Below are 26,924 nucleotides of genomic sequence, written 5' to 3'. Positions count from 1 at the left end.
GCAACATGGCGCTTAATGGTCTTAAACGATACGGTCCATACGTGAACTGCAATAAAGCGCTTTGTATGATATTTACTTTTGCAATTCATGAACGGTTTCCGATTGTTGTGTGTCTCGCAGTTAATATGGATATTTCAGCCCAGAGAATACATTACAGCCGGTGGTAACACCGCCAACAACAAAACTAACATTGACGAGTTTTTTTTTCAACTTTCGTCAGTGATCCGCTTACGAGAACATTGCTCTATTTGAAAATACCTTGCATTCATGGAATGCATCGTCGAAGAAATAGTTACGCTGAAAGCAAGACCGAACAGTAGATGGACATTCAGGTGTGTTCTCAACTAATGCATTAGGATGAATTTACACAACCCACCCAAAAAACGATGATTGCTTCTACCTTCGGTTGCTACTGATTAATGTACGCGGCGTATTGCGTACTGTGAATGGTATGGTGTGTGCAATTACAATTGCTGGAACACGATAATCAGTGGAAACAAATGTTGGACGATGCGATAGCTACTTCGAATGCCACTGAAGTTCCCACACTTTTCGCGATAATCAATTCACCATATCAGCCTTTAAATCCGCGTCAATTATGAGATACGAACAAAAATGACATTGTCGAAGACATTTTACATCGTATTCGCTAAAAATTGGAAATGGGTCAATTCCGGTTGATGCTTCCGGTGGTTTGATATCAATTCCATCTGCGGTTTATCAATTCACGAAAGATGAACTCATCACCAATCTTCGGACATTGGCCAAATTATCTTAACTATGATTCCTTAAATGCACGCGCAATATTAACTGCCAAAAAATACAGATGTTCTTGACTTAAACTGGAAGATTCAAAGTCAAATTCCGGAAGACTTGCGCTCATACAAATCGACCGATCGTCTTTCCATTGAAGACGTCGCCGTGAATTATCCAGTGGAGTTTCTAAATTCTTTGGAGAGGCTTGGTATGCCACCGCATCATTTGCGTCTCAAAGTTTGATCTGTCGTTATTATGTTTTGCAATCTGCAAGCGCCGAAACTATGTAATGGAACCCGACTGATGGTGACGCAGCTATTGAATACAAAGGGCTGAATGCTTGATTCAACGAATTTCTTTGAGTTCCAACGATTTGCCATTTCAGTTTCCAGCGAAAATTGCATTTGAGATGACACTCAACAGGACACAAGGATAGTCGCATAGTGTGTGCAATAAGTTTGGAAATTCTATGTTTTTCACACGGCTAGATATACGTGGCGTGCACACGAGTTGGAAAGCCATCTTTTCTGTACACCGGAACAGAAACCAAAAAATTTTGTTTATCAAGCTGCGTTACATTGAAAAAAAAAAATGAAATGATAAATTCAACTTTCTTTTCATTTCAAAACACATAATTTCACGCAAGACAACAGCTGCGGGGTCAGCTAGTAATATATATATGTATGTATATATATAAAATTAATTGAAATGAAATGAATATGAAAATAATTACAAAACGGGGTAAAATAAACGATACCTTGTTTAATTGTAACAATATCCTATTCAACATAACTTTTAGATTTCCTTTGTGCATTGGCAGCTTTCAGCCGCGCTTCAAAAAAAAATAACCCTAGCCGATCCCACACCTGGGTAAACATTAGTCCATTGGCGTCCGACTTCTTTCTGCAAGGCTGCCTCGGCCGCGCTTCAAAAACAAACCCTGGTCGGTCCAAAATCGGGGTGTGTGGGTGTGGGTCCAAAAAAATAACCCTGGCCGATCAAAACTCATGATTTATCAAGGGGTAATGATTTATGTATTTCTTACTCATTTTTATTCGTTTGATAAATGTGTAGATATGGCACTTATTATTTGACAACACGGAACATTTATGTTATTGAGCATGTAATGAAATTTGTGTAAAAAATAAAATGATTATTATAAAAAAATATCTAAATAATTAGTATAAAATAAAGATGTAGAAACAATGTAGTAAAGGTAAGTGTATAAAAAGTGCAAAGTATGAAAAAAATAGTTACTGTAAATCGAGAAATTGAAAAATAAAAATTGCGAAATTTTCAACTTTAAATACAAACATCCCGAAAACTATAAGTTTGCGGCGGCAATATCTTTATATATATAGGGTGATTTTTTAAGAGCTTGATAACTTTTTAAAAAAAAAAAACGCATAAAATTTGCAAAATCTCATCGGTTCTTTATTTGAAACGTTAGATTGGTTCATGACATTTACTTTTTGAAGATAATTTCATTTAAATGTTGACCGCGGCTGCGTCTTAGGTGGTCCATTCGGAAAGTCCAATTTTGGGCAACTTTTTCGAGCATTTCGGCCGGAATAGCCCGAATTTCTTCGGAAATGTTGTCTTCCAAAGCTGGAATAGTTGCTGGCTTATTTCTGTAGACTTTAGACTTGACGTAGCCCCACAAAAAATAGTCTAAAGGCGTTAAATCGCATGATCTTGGTGGCCAACTTACGGGTCCATTTCTTGAGATGAATTGTTGTCCGAAGTTTTCCCTCAAAATGGCCATAGAATCGCGAGCTGTGTGGCATGTAGCGCCATCTTGTTGAAACCACATGTCAACCAAGTTCAGTTCTTCCATTTTTGGCAACAAAAAGTTTGTTAGCATCGAACGATAGCGATCGCCATTCACCGTAACGTTGCGTCCAACAGCATCTTTGAAAAAATACGGTCCAATGATTCCACCAGCGTACAAACCACACCAAACAGTGCATTTTTCGGGATGCATGGGCAGTTCTTGAACGGCTTCTGGTTGCTCTTCACCCCAAATGCGGCAATTTTGCTTATTTACGTAGCCATTCAACCAGAAATGAGCCTCATCGCTGAACAAAATTTGTCGATAAAAAAGCGCGAAACACATTTCGAACCGAACACTGATTTTGGTAATAAAATTCAATGATTTGCAAGCGTTGCTCGTTAGTAAGTCTATTCATGATGAAATGTCAAAGCATACTGAGCATCTTTCTCTTTGACACCATGTCTGAAATCCCACGTGATCTGTCAAATACTAATGCATGAAAATCCTAACCTCAAAAAAATCACCCGTTATAAATCTTCTGACCGTGTGTTTGCATTTGAACTGCTCCTAAACGGATGGACCGATTTCGATGAAATTTTGTGTGTATGTTCAAGGAGATTCGAGAATGGTTTAGATTTACAATTTGGTCCACTGGAAAATGTCTTTTTAAATTAATTTTTCATTTGTAATTAATTGCTAATTTTAAATGTTTGACCGATGGATGGCGCTACCATCGCAGTATTCAATATTCAAACCTTAAATTGGCGTAAACGTGCATTAAACAAAACGATGCCAATGTAAAAGGCGACATCTGTGGGTCAAGTTTTTATATTGAGGACAGAGTTCGTTCTTAACACGTTGGCTGCCAAAGCCTTTTTAGAATTTTGATCGTTCAGTGCCAATGTCATTTAACAATAATGTTCCCCTGAGGCCAACAACTTATTTTTGTTCTTTTTTGTTTCTTATTATTATTATTATTATTTCTTGTTAAAAATACACAGCGCCATGGGAAATACACAAAAATGTTCACTGCAGGCCAGAGAATCCAAATTCCATGTAAAATTCCATATTAAAATGTACGAAAATTTGTGACGTGGCCTAACATTTAAGTGTCGCGACATTTAAGTGTCGCACGAAATGTGCGACATGGCCTCAGGGTAACATTTAGACGTGGCAGCCAACGTGTTAAGTAATAAATTGGGTGATTCAATACATCTATGGGTAGCTATAACATTTTTTCCATACCTGCTAACTATTGGAGGGGGTATCTTGACAGCCAATTTAAAATTGCAAAAGGTCTGGCATAAAAAAATAGCGGCATAACTGAAGTGTTGATAAAAAATTTGAGATATACAGAAATCTTTTCGAAGCATTGCACAGAGCAATACAATATTTAAACGGGAACGATGAATACATATATGCGTACAATTTCAAACTGATCCTTCCAGAAAAATAATAAAATTGCTAAATATTGGGAATGGTAGAATAGAACTGCAATCAAATACACAATGCAATGAATTAAAACTGGCTCATTTATCATTCGATGAATAATATACCACGGGCATCCCAAAAGACTGATGCCATAACCTTGCCAGCCGATCCTTTTGTCTTTGCACGTTCTCAAGCGTTTCTTAATATGCAGTCCACCAGGCTGACAATCGATTGGACTCGATTGATTTCACTGAAGCTCAGCCCAAATTCAATAGTATTTTTACGCCAAAAGCCAATTCTTTCTTAACGCACGAAATGCTTTTTGATTCATTTTTGTTGCTTCAGCAAAAATGCGATTATTCCTTAACTAATACTTATAATCTAACTAATAGAAATCATATGATGGTATTAGTAGTACTACCTATGTATCAGGCACAGTAAAACGTAGGCGGGTCCTCTAGTATAATTATATATTCTTAATCTGGAGCATCAGCTATATTCAACCATACGACTTTTAACCCTGAAATCGTGGGATGGTATACTAAAGCCGACCACAATCTCTTTCTACTATATCCTATAAAAGTAAAAAAAAAAACATATAGCATTAAAATTAAAACACCCAACATATATTACGATTGGAAATTATTATCTATTGAACTTTTAATATATGGCGAAACTACTTAAATCCTTTTATATGATTTTATGGTATATTAAGGGGTTAGGGGTAGTCAGAATTTTCAAAATATTTATTTTTTTTTGCATTTTCGTTAAGTGTAATATCTTAAAAATATTCCCTGAAAATTTCACGTTGATCCGATAATTAGTTTTTGAGTTATTCGACAAATAACAAAGAGATCTCGGGCACATCAAAGCGTTAGTGTGAAACTTTAAATGCGTTTTTTTTCAAAACCATATTTTTTGAACTGATGACAACTGTAACCCGAAAACCGCCCAGTAGATTTTAATGAAATTTATACAGCTTTTAGAATACATAAAAAACTCGGGCCTGATCGAAGGATTTTCATTTTTTCAAAAATTTCGAATTTTTAAGATCAATTAACTCTTGATATTTTCTCAAAAATTTAGAAAAAAAATTCCTAAGGCCGCCATTTTGTGGATTTGATTTTAGATGAATCTCTAAGGACTTATGGTTGTCACCGCCAGTGCCTTTTTTTGGAACTGGGTCAACACAAACAACTATGACTTTGGAAATTATTTTTTTTTTTTAATTTTCGTGACTTCAAGTCAACACATTTTATAATAATGCAATATTACTACTTTTGTAAAATAACACGATTTAATACCAAAAAAAAATACTGAAAATTCTCATTTTTTCGTGCCTCTGACTACCCCTAACCCCTTAGAGCAACTGACTGTTGATCTTTCAAAATTTAATAAGATGAATTAAGCCTGTTAGTTCTTAATTAATAAATGTTTTTAATCATTGGTAATAGAAAATGAATTCTACTATGCATCACATTGCAAAAAGTTTCATGAAATATATTTAAATTTCGCATTTTCTTTGATTTTCACTGTTTAACACTTTTTATTAGCGACGGCAACAAATACATACATTTTTGCTATAATTTCAATCTGACCGTTCCAGTCATTCCAATTGCAAAACGTCAAAACCTACCAGATCCTGTTAACTGTCAAAGTTTGGTAGGCGAGCGGTTCTCACATTTCCAGTGACAGGAGAGTTAGGCATCTCTTTATTTCTGGTGATGCTTTTCTGAACTTCCTGTTTTGATGCTAAGGTGTATGAAGTAAAGCGGCGAGGAAACTAATCGAAAAATACACCACACGAAGGCTTTATATATTTCTAATTTCAGCGTCGATGGTGGCGTTGATCTCTTATTGATTTACTGAAGGATTTTAAACCGTACAGTATTTTAAAACTGCATCAACATCCCGACGAGTTTCTGCGGTAAGATTGAGTTTCTAAATCTGGTTAGATTTTTGGCAAATAGCTTGACGACATCAATTCTGGTAAACCATCTTGCATTTGGAAGATAGTGAACTGAATTGGGTATTTAGATTTCAGAATTTCCCAACGTTATGTGCTGCCATTGAAAATATTGAAATAGTTTTGAACGACACCAAAAAAAAGTCATTGTTCGAGTACAGCATTAAGCCGAGTCGACTCCAGCTGCGAGTTTTCGAGAGAAAAGTTCTGCGAAAGATTTTTTCGATGGAACGATGATCTGTACGAGATATACGACGACATTGACATAGTTCAGCGAATTAAAAGACAGCGGCTACGCTGGCTAGGTCATGTTGTCCGGATGGACGAAAACACTCCAGCTCTGAAAGTATTCGACGCAGTACCCGCCGGGGAAAGCAGAAGATGAGGAAGACCTCCACTCCGTTGGAAGGACCAAGTGGAGAAGGGCCTGGCTTCGCTTGGAATATCCAATTGGTGCCACGTAGCGAAAATAAGAAACGACTAGCGCGCGGTTGGTAACTCGGCTATAATCGCGTAAGCGGTGTCTATGCCAATTAGGAAGAAGAAGAAAAATAATATTATACATAATCCAAAACTGTTCTATGGTTTCGTCAACTCCAAACGCAGGATTTCTAATTTTCCGTCCGCTATGAAATATAAGTCTAGTATGTCTAGTGACAATCACACCATTTCTAATATGTTCGCTGAATTCTTTAAGTCCAATTGCTCTCCAAAATCTCCAAAAAATGTTCCGCATCAGCACAAGTTATATCCGATTTCTGTCATTAATGCACCTACCATTTCCGAAGCAGACGTTTTATATCAGTTAAATATATTAGAACTATCATATAATTATGGCCCAGATATGATTCCCTCATGCTTTCTTAAGGAATGTGCCAAATATACCAACCCCAAACAAAACTATTTAATTCATCTCTAAAGCGAGACTTATTTCCATCTGTATGGAAAAAGTCATTTATAATTCCTTTAAATAAGAGTGGATTTAGGTCACCTATTGAGAACTATAGGGGGGGTAGGGGCAAAGTTGTCAGCAATACCTAAACTTTTTGAGGCAATTATAACAGACGACATAACCTTCCGGATCTCTCCACTAATTTCTTGTTCTCAGCACGGTTTTCGTAAAAGGAAATCTACAATAACTAACTTGCTTGAATTTGTATCTCATGCATCAACGGGCTTTAGGGGGAATAAGAGTACTGATGTTATATACACAGATTTTAGTAAGTGTTTTGATAAAGTAAACCATTCAATTCTTTTGAATAAACTTGATCTTCTTAGTTTTCAACTAATATTTCTAACATGGGTTGCTTCTTATCTTAGTAATAGAATTCAACAAGTAATATTTAACGATACTTTTTCTGACATAATCAATGTTCCTTCAGGCGTTCCACAAGGTAACCATCTTGGTCCAATTCTGTTCTTGTTATTTATTAATGACATATCATCTGTTGTTAAGTTTTCAAAACTTTTATTATGTGCTGACGATGTAAAACTTTTTAAAACGTATACTTCAAACAGCGAAAGATGTCAGTAGCAAGCAGACTTAAACAACCTAGTTTCTTAGTGTGATAGAAATGACATGCCATTGAACCTTAAAAAATGTAAAACGATGTGCTATTCACGTACATAGATCTGTAGACCCTATTTCATACTCAATACAAAACTTTAGGTTGGAGCAAGTATGCAGTTTTGTTGATCTGGGAGTAACTATGGACCCCAAACTCAATTTTAATCTTCACGCATCTTCCACGGTTTTTAAAGCTAAAGGCGCTCTTAGTTTGGTTAAACGTTGGTCTAAAGAATTTAGAGATCCGCTTACCAAAAAATTCTTTTTACATCTTTGGTGAGACCTATATTAGAGTATGCTTCTGTAGTTTGGAACCCTAGTTATCAAGTCCATTCGGAAAGTTAGAATCCGTTCAAAAACAATTTTTACTTTTTGCCTTAAATCATTTGCATTGGGATTCCAGTTCCCGCGTCGGTTGGGCGGGAGGAGGGTAATCGTTGGGTATTATTATAAAAAATAATAATTTTGTCCGGTTTTTGAGACCAGTGCGTAGGAGAGAAGCTGTGAAGGGGCATGTTCCAGCTGCTACGTATCACTCGTAATCTATCGTAATCTGGCATGATGACATATGTGAACAAGTATATAAATGTATCCGTTAGTTCGAAATGTCATTCGAATGAAAACCGCCAATCGTTAAAGACAAATTTCTGAAAACTTGAGTAGATATCTTTAAATTTTATATATTTTTATAATTTTTAGTAATAAAAAAAGAAACCAATGAATGGAATACCTCACTAAAAGTAATGTAATAATTGTATTTCAGTTTACATTTAAAAAACATTATTAACAAGTTTAAAGACATATATTTTCAAATTAATCGTGTGATTCTGTACTGTGATACAGTCACAAGTCTCTAAATTTGAGATTTTAAGTTAGAGACAATTTTTGTGACTTGAGACGATTTTGCTATTCTGTAAGTGACAGTCACAAAATCTATAACATTTCATTAATCAGAGATGTTTTTACACTTGAATGGAAATAAATATGCCAATAACAAATATAAAATTTTCTATAACATAGTCAAAAATTATAATTAACAATAAAAATAAAAATATATGTTGACTTTGTTTCATAATATTTACGAAATTTGACCTTTTCATGTTTAGTTGCTTACAAAATATAAAAAAAGCAACAATCGATTAATATCTATGATGATCTCTATTCAGTATCTTCAAAATGGTAAACAAGAGTTCTTTTTCCTGCTAACCATCAGGTCTCAAATTTTAGACAATATTTTGAGACTGACGCTAGAGACTGTTTAGTGAATCGGGGTCGGCATTGCAGAATTTACTGAGCACCTTCAACGCTCTACCCATTCCTACGAACGTATGCGTTGTCGAATATCGATTCCGCAAGGTGATCGCAGCAGCTACCGCTCGCTTCATCCCGGCTGGAATAGCGAAAATCCGCCCCAATTTCCCAGCCGAAGCAGTCGTTTTAGCTTACAAGCGCGACACCTTACGCCATGCCGATCCCGGGGATCACCGAATAAGGAAACTCAATTTGGAGATTCGGCGAATGGTAAATCATCATAAACGGATGAAATGGATAGAGCACCAGAAGTCCTGTAACCTCTTTACCGGTGTGAGTAAGCTTTGGGCTACTGTCAAAGCTTTGTCTAACCTGAAGAGACATGACGACCGAGTTGAAGTCCAATTCAATGGTCATGCCTCTTCGGTCATGAAGAAGTGCGCGAGCTATTTTAGCCGGCAGTTTACACCTTCGGTAGACAAAACCAAGCGAGGTGTTAAGCGATGGCTGCGAAAAATGCCAAACAACTGCGCGCCAATTACTTTCACCGATGAGGAGGTTCACAATGCTATCAACAAAGCAAAATCTTCTAAATCCATTGGCCCTGATGAAATCAACATGCTAATGCTAAAGCATCTAGGCTCGACGGGAGTAAGTTATCTCACCAAGGTCCTGAACCTGTCGCTGACCACTCGTCAAATACTCGATGTGTGGAAAGTCGGAAGAGTGGTCCCACTACTGAAACCTGGCAAACTCGCCAACAAAGGGGAATCCTATCGTCCGATAACTCTCCTCTGCCCAGTAGTGAGGACACTTGAGGCCTTGCTACTCCCGACGTTCACTCACCACTTGAGCCTAGCCAGCCACCAGCATGGATTCCGAAAAGTGCACAGCACCACCACTTAGCGCCATAAACGACCAGATAGTTCGTGGCCTCAACCAAAACCACGCTGCGAAAGAACGATCCTCGTAGCGTTGGACCTGTCAAAAGCTTTTGACACGGTTAACCACACAACGCTACTGCAGGACATAGAAAAAACTTCGCTCCCTCCAGGGCTTAAGAGGTGGACCATGAACTATCTGAACGGTCGTCAATCATCCGTACTCTTTCGAGGTGAAACATCTAAACTGAGACGAATTAAACAGGGGGTTCCGCAGGGTGGTGTCCTTTCCCCGTTACTTTTTAACTTTTACATCTCGAAACTCCCGCAGCCACCAGAGGGGGTATTCATAGCCTCGTATGCAGATGATTGCACGATATTGACGTCGGGCAATCGAATCGATGGCATGTGTTCGAAAGTAAACAACTATCTCTCCGACCTTTCTCGTTTCCTTACTCCACGGAACCTCATACTTTCTCCCACCAAATCCACAGCGACCATTTTTACGAACTGGACAAAGGAGTACAGACTTGAACTTAATATTACAGTCGATGACGTCAAAACTCCGAGTGTCAATAACCCTAAAATTAGGGTCTTGTGATAAACAATGCAGGACAAAGAACCTGGATCAGCAAAGATTTCTCCTATCTTGGGAACTACGTCACTGTTGAAAGCTGAATCTAGCGCAGATTAACTTTTGCTAACAGATGCTACTTAGGGATCGGTAGGCCATTCAGAAATAGATCCCTCGACGAACAAAAATTACACTCTCTTATGATTCCTGTTCGGGCCTATATGAGCCGCACTGCGACATGGATATAGACGAATGCGCTGGCTATGGCATGTAAAACGATGCTCCAGCGAAAAGTTCCTTCGACTTGAGACCCATGAGTAGATAACGGAAACAAGGGCGCCCATGCATCCAATGGAAAGACCAAATACATAGCATACTTACTGTATGCACTTGGGATGTACAACTGGCGTGACCTCGCAAAAGATAGAGGCAACTAGCGAGGAATCGTGCTCTCAGCCCAGACCGATCCACGGTTCTAGTGCCAAAGAAGAAAAATATCTTCCGTAGAAGAAGTGAAAAAATTATTATTTCATAATAATAATATGGGTGTCTTGATTTCACTGATTGCACGTAAATAAAGCGTATACGTTTCATTTTTTAAAATATTCGTTTCTTGATTCGTTTAATTATCGTAGAACTGAATTTGTTAACTATCTATTAATATTGATATGGGTGGAGAGGGATCTTTTTGAACGAAATGTTAAATTTTGGTTTCTTTTTAAGGAAAAGAATATTTATTTAACAAAATATATATAACTCATAAATCAGTTAAAAGTTTAAAATATATTAATGCAAGGATTGTAAATGGAAACAAAATAAATGTGGTTATTCGTTTCATTTCATAAAAGCTATTACGTTAAAATATTATAAGCCCTTGTTTCTCAGCTGGTGTTTTAGTTCGGGGTAAAATCTGCAAGAGCTAAATTCTTTGCGCGTTTTGAAATGTTTAAAACTTTTTTCGAGCTCTATATTTATGGCGCATCTACGTACACTCTATCTCCAACATTCGTGCGACCTTCTGCAGCAGTAACGGAAAAGCCCAAAATGCGCGCATCCAGTTTAGTCATTTTATTTTTCTTGACTTTCTTTTGTTTTCCCTGCGAAGCGCAGAAAAAAGAATCAAAGATAGCATCAACAAATTATGATTTGTGTAAGTTGTTACAATGCTTGCTCGTCATAGGTTGGCAAAAGCATTTAGTAAGACATGACTATACGTATCTTACCTTATTGTCGGAAGTATCATTGCCAGATGGTGTTATGGCAGGTGCTGGCTTACACATGTCATCATTATGAGCGTTTTGTGCACGTTGCAAATTTTTATATTTGCTGCGGCGTTCTAGAAACTGCTTCCCAAAGTCGGTAGACTCTTTATTTTCACCTAGAAAGTTTATTTATTTAAAGCAGATTGTATTTTGAAAAAAAAAAAGTCGCTGAATTTGAAGAGGGTTTTCTATAAATTCTCAAATTTCTTCTATTTGTATTTTCAAATTACACGAGTTTATTATACAGTATGGAAAAAGTTCATTTTAGTAAGTAATAGTTTTTCTATTGATAGTTGGACCTTTTCGGAATAATTTGCAAATAAGAAGCATTTAGGCAAAACCCAGCTTCTAAACGTTGTGTATAATGTAAATGATGCCGAACATAGTTTACAATAAACATGTACGGGTCGGCTTTAGTATACCATCCCACGATTTCAGGGTTAAAAGTGGTATAGTTGGATAGAGCTGATGCTCCAGATTAAGAATATATATACATAATTGTTGCCGCCGCAAACTTAATAGTTTTCGAGATATTTGCATTTAAAGTTGAAAATTTCGCAACTTTTATCTTGCAGTTTCTCGATTTCTAGTAATTATTTCTTTCATATTATGCACTTTTTATACACTTACACTTCATTACATTGTTTCTACATACTTATTTTTCAGTAGTTATTTAGATATTTGCATTTTATATTTTACACAAATTTTATCAGATGCACAATAACAAAAGTGTTCCGTGTTAATAAGTGTTGCCATAATTACACATTTATCAAACGTATAAAAATTAATAAAAAATAGGTTTATACCCCAATTCATTATCCCTTTTCTTGCTATATCGTGAGTAAAAAGCAAAAAAAAAGAGATTTAATCGAAAAAAAAATTGACACACCCCGGTGTTGGATCGGCCAGTTATTTTTTTATGAAGCGCGGCCGAAGGCCCCCAACGCAAAAAGGAGTTTTACTCGAAAAAAAACCTGACACACCCCGGTGTTGGATCGGCCAGAGTTATTGTTTTGAAGCGCGCCGAAGGCCGCCAACGTAAAAAGGAGGTTTACTCAAAAAAAAAAAAAAAAAACCTGACACACCCCTTTGTTGGATCGGCCGGAATTATTTTTTTTTTTGAAGCGCGTCCGAAGGCCGCCAATGCAAAAAGGAGTTTTACCCAAAAAAAACCCGACACACCCCGATGTTGGATCGGTCAGGTTTATTTTTTCCTGCATTTGAGTTCTTTTATTTAATTTTTTTTTATTGTTTTCATTCGTTTGGGATATGGTAACACTTATTATTTGACAACACGGAACGCTTATGTTATGTGCATGTAGTGAAATTTGTGTAAAAAATAAAATGCTTATTTTAAGCAAATATCTAAGTAATAAATATATATACATAAAAATGAATCGCCAAAATGTATGTACGCTCATAACTTTCATACGACTGAATCAAATTTGATAATTCTTATTTTAAAATGTTCGTTGAGCTTCAGGGATGGCTTCTGCGGAGAAAAAAATTGGAATAATTGCCGGAAAACCTCTAAAAAGAGCCTTTTTCTTTTTCTCATACAAACGAATGAATGTTTGTTCGTTAGTAACGTTAAGAGAGCCACTGAACCAATATTGATGAAATTTTAAGAGAATGTTCTGTGGGGATCGGGGAAGGTTTAAAAATAAAAAACTCTGTATGCTTTTCGTGAGGAAAAGTCGGAAAATTGGACAATTCCAAAAAGTTAATCTTTTCCATACAATTTTTTTTTTAATTTTTTTGTTTAGTTTTTTAATTATTTGAACCATTAAAATTTGTCGTTTGTTTCAAAAATTTTTGAAAATTATTCAGTGAAAATGTTATGTGTGTTGCACACAAATTAATAAATTACACATTGAAATTTGTTACGATGCCATGGAGCGGTCGCTCTAATATCGGTCAGCATTCTTTTTGACATCAACATACATTAGCAGCCCAAGGCACATGAACGAGTACTCCCAGGATGCGACGACATACATGTGGTATTATGGATCGCGGTCAATCAACAAGCGATCGTCACGATGCTGCAGCAAGACTTTTCAAGCATCAGCTTTGATGCACTTTATCTTGAAGCAACGTGTATGTGGTGCTGTTAGATGCTAGATGTGCTCTGTTGAGTGGGAAAAGAGAGGTTTGCCGTACGCACACATTCTTCTTTGGATGGTGGTTACACCAGATCAAATTGATGAAATCATTCAATCATATTCACGTGCTTTTCTTTCGGAAACATAAACTAAAAATGATGAATATCGATTCTATCGGCGTCGCTCACCAGACGACAATGGAATTTAGAAGAGTGAATATCGAAGTTGACAACACATGGATCGTACTATATTCGCCACTGTTGTCTAATTCACATTCAAAAGTCATGTCAATGTTGAGTATTGCAGTTTGGTGTAATCGATAAAATACGTTTGTAAGTACGTCACCAAAGGAAGCAACATGGCGGTTATTGGTCTTGAACGATACGTTCGATACGTGAGCTATAGTGCAGCGCTTTGTAGGATATTTACTTTTGCAATTCATGAACGTTTTTCGACTGTTGTGCATCTCGCAGTTAATTTGGAGAATGGTCAGAGAGTGTATTTCAACCCAAGGAATACAGTACAACCGGTGGAAACACCGCCAGCAACAAAATTAACATTTACGGATTTTTGCTTAACTTTCGTCAGTGATCCGTTTGCGAGGACATTCGGAAATACCTTGATATTATACATGGAATGCATCGTCGAAGAAATAATTACGCAGAAAGCAATGCCAACCAGTATAGGGACATCCAGGTGTGTTCTCAACTAATGCATTAGGACGAATATGCACAATCCACCCGAAAAACGACGATTGTTTCTACCTTCGGTTGCCATTGATAAATGTACGCGGTTCAACTTCATTTGAGTCATTGCGTACTGCGAATGATACGGTGTGTGCATCTTTTCGAGAAGCAAGCCAGCAATTACAATTGCTGAAAAATGATAATCACTGGAATGAAAATGAAGTTCGCACACTTTTCGCGGTAATTATTTCGACATATGGCTGATATCAGCCTTTAAATCCGCGTCTATTATGAGATACGAACAAAAATGACATTGCCTAAGACATTTTACATTGTCTTCGCTAAAAATTGGAAATGGGTCAATTCCGCTTGATACTTCCGATGATTTGATATCAATTCCATCTGCTGTTTATCGATTCACGAAAGATGAACTCATCAAGAATGTTTATCCGAACATTGGCCAAATTATCGAAACTACTATTCATTGAGTGCACGTACAATGATAGCTTCCAAAAATACCGATGTTAATGACTTAAACTGGAAGATTCAAAGTCAAATTCCGAGAGACTTGTGGTCATACAAATCGATCTTGACCATGAAGACGACGCCGTGGATTGTCCAGTGGAATTTCTAAATTCTTTGGAGAGGCTTGGTATGCCACCGCATCATTTGCGTATCAAAGTTGGATCTACCATTATTATGTTTCGCAATCTGCAAGCGCCGAAACTGTGTAATGGAAGCCGACTGATTGTGACCCAGCTATCGAATACAAGGAGCCGAATACTTGATTCTACGATTTCCTTTGAGTTCCAACGATTTGTCATTTCAGTTCACAAAAATAGTCGCTAGAAATCTGTGGCATAAATTTGGAAGTGTTTTTCACACGGCCAGATATACGTGGCGTGCTTACGAGTTGGAAAACCATATTCTTTGCACATTTACGCAACGAAACAGAAACCAAAAAATGTTGTTTATCAAACTGCGTTACATTGAAAAAAAAAGAAATGATAAATTTAACTTTCTTTTCATTTCAAAATACATAATTTCAAGCAGGAAAACGGCTGCGGGGTCAGCTAGTATAAAATAAATATGTACAAATATTGCAGTGAAGTGTAAGTATATAAAAAGTGCATAATATGAAAGAAAAAGTTACCATAAATCGAGAACTTGCGAAATTTTTAACTTTCAATGCAAATATCTCGAAAACTATAACTTTGCGGCGGCAATAATTATATATTTTCGAAATCGAAATCGTGGGATGGTATACTAAAGTTCCCCCACATGTACTTACCTAAATACATTCGTATATAGTCTCTAACTTCATATGGTGATTCCAAGTCTCGTAAAAATGTTACAAAAGTAGGCACTGAAACAAAAAATTGCATAAAGTAATTAACTGAACGGTAAAATATTAATTATAGTAGGGTAGATTTCAAAGTATAACTGGATTTGGAATAAAACATATAATAGAGCGGACATAGTTAAACGCCAATGAGTAAAAGATATGTTGTATTATATTACATTGAAATTACGAGGATATTAAATTGAAAGTACTATATTAATAAAAACTGTTATTAATTGACAAAAGACAAAACAATCATGTTCGTATTATTTTAAATAAAATAAGTCTAATAGCCCTGACAGACGAGCAAAATTAATGCGCCTTAAGCAACGCTAATGCACATTGAAATTTTATGGTGACAGACGGCAGACTTGTGAATTTAGACAGCTGATAGTGAAATTTGTTTATCTATTACAAAAAAAAAGTGAAATAAAAATGAATAAGGTAAATTATTAACATAAATTTTGATATTTTTGGAAAATCAATATAAATTTAACGAAAAAATTCGTTTATTACCTACGTTCAAAGATAATAGAGTGTAATTAAAAGCAATAATTGATTGTAATGCGAAAAAATTAAAAATATTGGAAAAATGGATAGCAACAGTGCGACATCTGTCAAAAAAAATAGCAAAAATCGGCCATTTACTCAAATTTGGTAAATTCAACCAAATGCACGAAATTCTTGTGCATTACAAACTTGCATTAACATGGGTCAAATGCGCAAATAAATGTAAATTAAGCCCGCTAATGTATATTAGCGCTGTCGTCTGTCAGGGCTATAATAGCGTTAATTACCAGATTATCAAAATTGATATATAATATAATAGTATTTTCACATTTTAGGTGTTAAGTTCCGCCAATTTTCTAATAATCATTAAATTCCTAATAATACAAATTTTGATCAGATTCCCCCTTTCAGACGAAAAATTATACACTCGTTATTTGCAAGAATCACAGGTGGATATGTATGTATATATTTGCAAGTACCTGTAAAGTTTTATATTAAGTAGGTAAGTGAGTGCTAAGTTCTGATGTAACGCAAAATTGTATACTCTTCTAATTTGTTAAAACCTTGAATCGATTACAATCATATTGGATATCTTATTAATTTAAACTACAAGCTTAAGCTCATTTCGTTCCATCACCAAAATCTACAGTCGGAGATATTTATATTAAAATCGTTCTAACTAACAAGTCACGATATTTCTACCGTTAAGTTCTTTCGATTACAGTTAACTTTTTACTTTCCTCCCAAAACAAAATAGGTCTAGTGAGAATGAAATGACCCATCGGACCAAAGATAAATAGAGTAGATACAATTTTATTTTAATCACCGAAACTTACGCCAGTGCGTAAACTATTGAGTCTAATGAGGTTGACTGCGAAAAATATAGGTCTACATCATCAACATACGACGGAAATTATGAAGGTAACACTGTCCTGTGCTAGTTGACTATGGAATGCTTTCAAAATGGAGAGGGAGTCCTCAACGACTTCCTCGACTTTGAATTCGGTCATGGCAACGCAAACGCAACGTACCTTAAATTTCATTGATATATTTATGGGTGTTAAAACATTTCTAAAGCAGCAATTAATAATTATGTAAATAAACGCGAACGCATTACTAACTAAATTGTTACATTTGACAGAGGCAATTGAGTGAATAAACAACACAATTTATTATAAAAAAATATTTACCATCCAGTTTTGTATTCATGTTGTTCAGACTTTTTGTACACCAGGCAATAAACTCGGTCTCATAATCATCTCGTTTATTGTTAGGGGCGGTGGCACGGCTAGACCCATTGTTCGATGAATTTTTAGTAAAGATTTTTTTATCAGCCCCAATACTACCATCAGCATTATTTCCACTAGCTTTTTGTGATTGAGTTTTATTAGTTGGACCTGGTTTTCCTGCATTGTTACTTGGTTGTTGGTTATTGTTCTTAGGACTTTTATCATTTTGGGTTCCAGCACTTTGCATAATGGACACAGTTTGACTTTTACGTAAGTTACGTACGGTATTTTGTTGTTGGTTTCCAAATGGTCCACTAACAGCAACATTTGTGTTACCGGTAGAAGCAGATGGTGACAGTTTTTGTTGTCCGGTTGAAGATTGTTTAGTTATAGTATTATTTGTAGAAGTAGAGGCAACCCCTCTACCAGAATTATTATTAGCAGCAACCGCAGCACTAAATTTGACAGGTTCTTCCCAGAAACCAGTTGTGCTTGTTGAACCCCAAACTTTTGTGCTTGACCATATAGCCGAAATATTATTGGGACCTCCACCCGCATTACTTGTTGCACTCATGGCAGCTGTCGCTTGCTGCTGTTCCTGTTCTTTGCGACGCTGCATCATAGTCTGTTCGTTGGCTAATCGCTTAGCTTCTTCTGCTTGTATTTCGGCAAAACTTTTAACGGGAATGTCCCTTACAGGTGCGTTCCATTTTAACATAGAATCAAATGCTTCAACAGCAGCGGTGGCACTAGCACGAACTCGTTTGAGAAACATTTCCATTTGACGCTGTTCCATTTGGCGTTCCCGTCTTTCAGCTTTTTGTATTTCAGCTAGACATGGCCCACCTTTTAGAGAAGCTGCATTGCTTTGAGCGGACCATGGTGCAACCGATGATTGTATACGCTGATTTTCTTTAGGAAATTTAGTAACTGAATTCCCAGATTCAGCCAAACCAGAGGAATTATTTGCATTGGCGTTATTTCCTAGCATTGCTTGTCGCCGTTGTGCTTGGATCTGCTGCTGCCGTTCTTTTTCTTCAAGCATTTGTCGACGCTTTTCATCATCTAATTGTTGTTGGCGGCGTTTTTCCTCATCTGCTTGCTGGCGTTTCTTTTCCTCCTTCTGCCGACGCTTATCTTCAGCTTGATCTCGACGTCGATCCTCTTCATTTTTTTTGCTGCAAGCACTGTCCTCAGACACCTTTGAGTTCTTACCGGTTACTAGCTGTTGCTTGATCGCACGTTTTGTACTAATATTATGGTGTTTACCAACAGTTTCATCTTTTGGCAATTTTGTCAGAGATGATGCTGTTGGCAGTGTTGGTGAGTTCTTCTGGTGAATTTCTGTTAGTGTATTAGTATGTTTATCAAGACTAGTAGAGGACTTATTGGGCTGACCATCATTTGCACTGGCATGATCTTGCCTAGGAAGCGTAGGTAGTACATTTGAAGAATTAAGATTTTCATAGTTTGGGGGTTCGCATTTCACTTGCTGCTCTGATTTTATCTGATCGCCTTGAGTGTGCGCCAAAGTGGGCAAATCCCACATAGATACGGGAATTATTTTTTTCGGATGTTGTTCCGTCTGTTGCTGAATTTCTTGTGTCATACTATTTGCATTGGCGGTGTTAGTGTTACAACCCGACGTAACTGTCATAGGGATTCCCACCAATAAATTATTTTGCCATTCATTGGGACATTGATGTGGAGCTCGATTAGCTATCGATGGTAACCATGAATGGGCGAGAGAATTATTTTGACCCATAGAATTTCTGGCAACTAACAATTGTGCTTCATTCAGAAAATCAGCATTATTCGCGGCAATAAACTCTTGAGGTTTTGGATTTGGAAGCATAGGTTGATCACCATTACTTGAAGGTAAAAACATTCTCATATTAAAATTATTAAGTAACTCATTTCCCACTTGGTCCTCAATTACACGATTTAGTTTTCCAGAACTACTATTTTCAACGACACTTGGCAACACATTTGCAAATTGATTATTATTAAATACAGCTTGAATAGACTGTGGGTGCTGTTGTGTATTCAGAAGAAAATCATCATGTTCCAAAAATGTGTTCGGTGGAGGCTGCTGTGGAAGATTTGAATATCCTGTGGTAACAGTGCCACTAAACACTAGATCTTTTTTGGCACCATCCATTATGTCATACAATTGGTTTGTCGTCCCCGAATGATTTATAGCCGCTAATGAATTACTTAAACCAGATCTATTAGGCATATATTCCACTTGCAGTTGCAGCTTTTGTCGTACCACGGCTTCTTTTTCTGAAGGTGTAAGTTGTTGGAAACATTCATTTTCCGATAATTCATTAAATATCAACATCTCTTGGTGACGTAGCATTTGGAAGTACATATTGGAAACGTCAACGGGTATAAGATTTTTAACATTGCCGCTTAAAAAATCTGCTGAAGGACTCAAATTGCTTTTAATTTGATCACGTTGTTGTTGATGTCGTTCAGTTTGCTGATGAGTCTGTTGCTTTAGATTATAATCTCCAGATGTTTGGGGCTTTTGGGCTTGCCCTACTACAGGAGGATTAGCTAAATGCATATTATCTAAATTTGGTATCAGATGGCTGTGAGTAAAAGGCATATTGTCATTACAAATCTTTATCAACTCCCCCAAAGAACGAAAATGCGTATCACAAAATCGGCGTACAAACAAATTTTCATTAAAATAGCCAGCTCGATACCATTCCGTCATTTCGATCGCTGTGAATGGACCTTGAACTTTTGATTGAGGATCTCTATAATACCAAAGGTCAGATGGTCCTGCTGTTAAGGTTGTAGAATTTATACCATGAGAAGAATGACCAACTGACGAAATATTTGCTGTTGCAGTAGCTGCCAGTTGCTGCTGCTGCTGCATGTGGTGGTGCTGCATTGTTGCATGATCCACTACTATTCCTCCACCGAAAAGTTGTATGCCCTTGTGAAGACCATCCGTGAGGACTGGTGCTGAAGCCGGAGAAATAGAGACTGGACCTTCGTTTGGCTGTTGCGGCGGTTGCTTATGCATGGCAGTTACTGTTGTAAAAACATTAGGAGCACATAAGTTATTAGCTGCAGGGGTGAGAGGTGCTACGGTAACCTGCACTGGTAAGGGTGGAACATCCTGTTTGATTTCATTTCGGTTATTATTATCACTAATACCGATGGTATCATCTTCCATAATCAACTTTTCAATCATATTGTCAGTAACCTCCCTCATCCGATCTGACAGATCACGATGAACACTGGCACTACCGCCAGAAGTAATACCTATTTTATTAGCCGCATTGTCAGTGCTGTAGAAAGACGAATTTGAAGATGTTACTGTTGTAGGTGTTACATCTCTACTACGCATGTCCGAATTTTGTTGGGTTTTGGGTGAATCATGTTTTGTCGTATTTGGTTTTTGTGCAATAGTCTCCGATTTTGGTTGTGAGGATTTTTCGTTAGGCAGTGCTATTAAACTCTCTAAAGGTGTACATGGAGGTGAGTGTTCAGAAGAGTCAGACATATTGCTTTTGTTTTCAAGAGATGCTATTGCTCTCCCTATTGGAGTCTCCAAAGATTTGCTGTCTTTCACGCTACTCCCTTCATTATTACGTGCAGAGCTTTCACTACCGGAATCACTTTTTTTTCGGCTTGGTTTCTCATTACTTTCATTTTCAGTATCGTGCACAGTACCGTGAAATGCTCCACTTGAATCAAATGTTCCACCGCCCTCCAATGGGTTTTCCATAGCCCATTCCGGCAAATTGTCTTCTCCCTCTCCACTTGAACAGTTACCTATACTTGCACTATGACTATTCCATTGAGAAGAGCGTGTTATCGGTGAATTTAAACCAGATAAGATGTTGAAAGTTCGACCGGAAGCTTGGTTGCTGCTAAAACCGTTTGACGAATTCTGTAGTGATTTTGCTGAACTGCTATTATATCCTCCACGTTCGTTCACAGTAGTTATGGTAGAGTAGGAACGCTGCATCGTCAAATTATGTCCGCTACCGCTATACCCCATATCAATATTAGCTGATGTTATATCTTCGTCACGCCAGCTTGCCGAACGCCCTATTAATTGATTACAAATATATTTCGTTCAATTCAAAAACGGCTTATTTATTGTATACCCCAACGATGTGTTACTGCGAAATTACCGCCTGCGCCACTATTACCGCGCCAACCTTCAGTATTACCCAACCCACTGCTAGGAGCATCGCCCGAACCATCCTCGTTGCGATTACGCCGCCAATTCTCCAAGTTCCTTGGGTGACTAGAAAATTCTTTTCGTGGACTTGAAATTGGAGTACCACTCCAATCTGAACTTGAGCCGATCCCAGACATGTTGCCGCCTCCTGTGCTTGAAGAATCGCCTCCCCCATTCCGTTCCGACCACCCGCGTTCAATCTATTTAAATAAAAGCCCATAATTTAAAATATGTTAATTGTTTTTGGTTTTTTTTTTATCTACAAGTTACTACCTTCGCTGGAATTGACCGTGGATCATCTTCGCCGAACATTGGTATTGGTCGTTGGTATAATTGATGATAATTTGGCTTACCACGCATCCGACCACGGTCTACAGAACCCCCTCTTCCCCCGCTTCTTGTAGAAGTATTGAAACCAACTGGTGATCGTTGCATCCATGAAGCTCGTTGCTACGATACAAAAATAGTTAGATGCTCGTGTTACAAATAAACAAAAATAAAGTTAAAAATTACATTCTATACATTCTCAACCAGTTGAATCAGAAATCATGTAGAAACATAGTACCGTATGAAGAACTACAGCCAGAACCAAAGGTATTTCTGCGGAGCATTCATATTTTACATAATTGAAAAGCTATACTAATAACACCAATTATCATTTCAAGAACATAAACCTTTTCCACGTTCAATAGAAGAACTAGATACTATTACTATTACTACTCGAGTTTTTCAACCGCAAATCAAAATAAACGAAGTGCTATTGAATTATTTAACAACATTACTAATGGACGGTAATCATTTTTGGTATAAATCATACACTAAAGGTTAAAGATCAAAGGGAAACTCCACAATCTGCGCCAACTACCGTGGGATAAGCCTCCTCAACGTCGCGTATAAAGTTCTATCGAGCGTATTAACTGAAAGATTAAAGCCCACCGTCAACAAACTGATTGGACCCTATCAGTATGGCGTTAGACCTAGCAAATCAAAATCCGACCAGATATTCATCATGCGCCAATTCTTGGAAAAGACCCGTGAAAGAAGAATCGACAAACACCACCTCTTCGTCGATTTCAAAGCTGCTTTCGACAGCACGAAAAGGAGCTGCCTTTATTCCACGATGTCTGAATTTGGTATGCCCGCAAAACTAATACGGCTGTGTAAACTGACGTTGAGCAACACAAAAAGCTCCGTCAGAATCGGGAAGGACCTCCCCGAGCCGTTCGATACCAAACGAGGTTTCAGACAAGGCGACTCCCTATCGTGCGACTTCTTCAATCTGCTGCTGGAGCAAATTATTCGAGCTGCAGAACTTAATCGAGCAGGTACAATCTTTTATAAGTGTACAGCTGCTGGCGTATGCCGATAATATTGATATCATTGGCCTCAACACCCGCGCCGTTAGTTCTGCTTTCTCCAGGCTGGACAAGGAAGCAAAGCAAATGGGTCTGGCAGTGAACGAGGGCAAGACGAAATATCTCCTGTCATCAAACAAACAGTCGTCGCACTCGCGACTTATCTCTCACGTCACTGTTGACAGTCATAACTTTGAAGTTGTAAATAAAATTTCGTCTATTTAGAAACCAGTATTAATACCACCAAAAATGTCAGTCTGGAAATCCAACGCAGGATTACTCTTGGCAACAGGTGCTACTTCGGACTGAGTAGGCAATTGAAAAGTAAAGTCCTCTCTCGACGAACAAAAACCAAACTCTATAAGACACTGATAATTCCCGTCCTGCTATATGGTGCAGAGGCTTGGACGATGACAACAACCGATGAGTCGACGTTGCGAGTTTTCGAGAGAAAGGTTCTGCGAAAGATTTATGGTCCTTTGCGCATTAGCCACGGAGAATATTGCATTCGATGGAACGATGAGCTGAACGAGATATACGACATTGACATAGTTCAGCGAATTAAAAGACAGCGGCTACGCTGGCTAGGTCATGTTGTCCGGATGGACGAAAACACTCCAGCTCTGAAAGTGTTCGATGCGATATCTGCCGGGGGAAGCAGAGGAAGAGGAAGACCTCCACTCCGTTGGAAGGACCAAGTGGAGAAGGACCTGTCTTCCCTTGGAACATCCAACTGGCGCCACGTAGCGAAAAGAAGAAACAACTGGCGCGCGGTTGTTAACTCGGCTATAATCGCGTAAGCAGTGTCTACGCCAGTAAAGAAGAAGAAGAAAGATTAAAGATAGCCGTTTCTCCATACGTTATCGGATTTGAACCAGATTTTATTCAACCAAGAGCTGTTATTTCGGCGATCTCATACTGTTTGGATGGATAAGTTTGAGATTAAATTTGACATCATTGGAGTAACACGTAGAAGCAGTTTTGATCCTGGTCCATGCTGGCATTAAGTCCAAATATAGTGTTACAAAATAAAATCCCAAAAATAAAATATATTTTTAATTTGTAGTCCAATTTATAGTTAAGAATTAAAAAGTAAACTGTTTAAGATATAATATTTTTCGCGTTTGTGTACTTCGTGTTCTACCATTTTGACCAACATCAGAATTTAAAATTGAAAATTTAACGAATTAAAAACGTTTGAATTAAAAAAATCGAAACTCTTAAAATAACACATTATGGGACATACTCTGGTTTGACTCAAAGATGTGAAAAATAAATAATTAATGTATAGATACTTACTGTTGTAACCGGTGGAACCTGTGGCAGCAGTTCCTCGTCTGTACTTGGTATAAGAGCTAGCGGCAACTGCACCTTTTCAACAAATATTTTCTTAAACGTTGGTAATATTTCAGGCATGTTATAGTTTTTATCGAATAACGACAGCATTTCTTCACGGCCATAACGGAATTCTGGAAATGTATTTCGAGGAGCTAAAGCATAAGAAAATTGACTAATTACTGGTGATGACACACTTGAAGTTATTTCAAATGATTGATGACCACTTCCATTACCACCGTTGTTTGAATTGGATGAAGTGGACATCACGGTACCTCCACCAACAGTGCTTCCACTAGACAGTAGACTAGAACTTGTGTTATCCGCAGACATGTTACGAAGCCATTCAGGACCAAATTTCATTGAGTCTGTCATTTTTGCAGAAGTGAAAATTAATATTCGTTAATATTATTTGTGTAAAACAGCAGGTATATGGTTAAAGCTTCTGGTCAATTACGGCACACACTGTTTGCTGGAAGTAATAGTTATTGGTCAATGAGTATTATACAAAATACAACAGAAAAACAGAAGTTATTGCAATAAAACATTAGTTTCAACGTTCTTCAACATTGAGTATATAAAATTGTTGTTCACTTATACGTTTTAACAAAATTATTCGAAATTATTATACTCACAAGCAATAACCTTATATATAAAAATAAAACGCCGTTTTTGTATGTCCGCGCATTACGCCCGAACCACAGTCCTGAAGGGCCTAACGGCGGCCTTTTTTGCAAAACCACCCTCGATTTCGCAATTTATGTATGAATATTATATTTTATGTATTTATATTATTATGTATATGTATTATATTATTATTTATATGTATTATATTATTATTTATATGCATTATATTAGTTATATGTATTTATAAATATTGTAACTCAAGAACAGCCGTAAAAAATGGCTAAAAATTGGTGATGAGGTAGCTTGGAACCTTGGGACTTGCATAGAGTACTTTCTATCGTTTTATGTTAAGAGTCACAAAAATTACTAAATAAAAAAAATATATTTCGAAACATAAGCATGTGTTCAATATTCATGTATGAATCATTTTTTTCTTCAAAAATAACGGGTGGGCCATCTAACGTTTTAAATTTGAATTATTTATATTTCGACATTGGAAACGTCAAATACCATTCGGAAAGTGGCAGATATTCAATAAAAAGTTTAAAATTTACGAAATGGGTCGCTATTCACTATTCTACAGTTCGCAGATTGGGCAAAAGATCGTTTGACCGAGGATGGTCAATTTTACCGAAAAATCATATTTTCGGACGAGGCTCATTTCCACCTCGACGGTTACGTTAACAAGCAGAATTGTCGCATTTGGGGCACAGAAAACCTTCATGTAATCGTCGAGAAGCCAATGCACCCAGCACGAATCACTGTATGGTGCGGATTTTGGTCTGGTGGAATCATCGGCCCATTTTTCTTCGAAAATGAAGAAGGAACCGTAACCATCAATGGTGAGTGATATCGCGCAATGTTAACCGAATTTTTCTTCAAGCAAATTGAAGAGGAAGACTTGGACAACATTTGGTTCCAGCAGGACGGCGTTACGTGCCATACAGTAAACGCTACACTCAATTTTTTACGCCCTATCTTCGAAATTTAAAATTTTATATGGCCCACCCTATACAAAATAAAATCACACAGCTACTGGCAGGGTACAGTGGTTTTTGTATTATTTCCAATGGAAAATTATTAAAAACATTTATTAATTGATAGCTAAAAAGCTTAAATCCTTTAATTGGGTATTGAAAGGTCAAAAGTCAGTTCTTTTAACATACCATGAAAAGATTTAAATAGTTTCTGTATATATCAATTAACCACGATATATTAATTCTTATTCGTACTAAATGTTGGGTGTTTTAATTTAACTGCCCATAAATTATTACTTTGTCCAATATGACCATAATGGAAAATGTTATAAAAAACTGTAATTTTGAAGCGTTCTCACACTGGAATAAGTTTATCCCTGGATATACGATGCAGACGCAGAGATTGTGAAGATGTTACATCATACTTATTTATGTATGTACTATTCCTTAAGTGATTTCTGAAGTCAATAAAAAATGTAGATTGCCAATGTAACTATTCCATTATATTGTTATCACGATACATGATATCCTTTACAACATAGAGCGAGCGGGTTTAGACTAGTTGTGGTAAAAATTTACATATCTTGATGGAACTTGGCACACGTGTTTTTCAACACCAAGAGAGTTGTATTACATATTAAAAGATTCTGAACATTGGCACACACACTATTTATAATAATATGCTTTTCGTTATAAGTCATGCCAAATACCACTGTAATCGGTCCCACGGTTAATAACTCCCATATATCGAATAATAGTGCAATAATTTAATAACAGTGGATATGAGATTAGCCTACAATGTGACAATGTGGTTAGTTTTGTGTAGATGACAAATTTCGCTCTTCCGTCTTATGTTAGATGTCAATAAATCACGGCATATTAGGGGTATGGGAGTTCTCGTAACTCCCCTATTCGAAATATAATGACCTTGTGTACTCAGGTAATTCATTAAAAATGACCTCTGACCTTGTTAAGTCAGGAACCTCAGTAAAAAAATAACAAATAAGGACTAAGTTCGGGTGCAACTGAACATTTTATACTTCTGTAACCTGCAAGAATCAAAGCCAGGAATATACCTTAAGGTGCAAA

At 37.1% G+C, this 26,924-nt stretch overlaps 2 protein-coding genes across 10 annotated transcripts in view; one reads left to right on the top strand and one right to left on the bottom strand.

Moving 5' to 3' along the window:
* The window catches only part of LOC125779268 (uncharacterized), a 465,548-nt gene that overhangs the window by 20,880 nt on the left and 417,744 nt on the right, over positions 1-26,924 (top strand). The window lies entirely within an intron of this gene.
* LOC105222607 (GIGYF family protein Gyf) overlaps positions 1-26,924 on the bottom strand; it is a 47,038-nt gene that overhangs the window by 2,071 nt on the left and 18,043 nt on the right. For 2 of the 6 annotated variants that reach the window (XM_049460062.1, XM_049460063.1), the window contains exons 2-6: positions 24,196-24,703; positions 21,815-21,991; positions 21,465-21,741; positions 17,293-21,405; positions 15,542-15,616 (exon numbers count right to left, since the gene is read on the bottom strand). In XM_049460062.1, the coding sequence (XP_049316019.1) occupies positions 15,542-15,616; positions 17,293-21,405; positions 21,465-21,741; positions 21,815-21,991; positions 24,196-24,606 (5,053 nt within the window). In that variant the 5' untranslated portion in view covers positions 24,607-24,703. Of the gene's footprint in view, positions 1-10,900; positions 11,298-11,423; positions 11,579-15,541; positions 15,617-17,292; positions 21,406-21,464; positions 21,742-21,814; positions 21,992-24,195; positions 24,704-26,924 lie in introns of those variants that run through there. The other 4 variants (XM_049460067.1, XM_049460064.1, XM_049460065.1 and 1 more) reach the window with 4 other exon arrangements.

This window comes from Bactrocera dorsalis, chromosome 6 (assembly GCF_023373825.1).
Source record: "Bactrocera dorsalis isolate Fly_Bdor chromosome 6, ASM2337382v1, whole genome shotgun sequence".
In the NCBI taxonomy this organism is placed as follows: Eukaryota; Metazoa; Arthropoda; class Insecta; order Diptera; family Tephritidae; genus Bactrocera; species Bactrocera dorsalis.
This window is presented reverse-complemented; position numbering and strand designations above follow the sequence as displayed.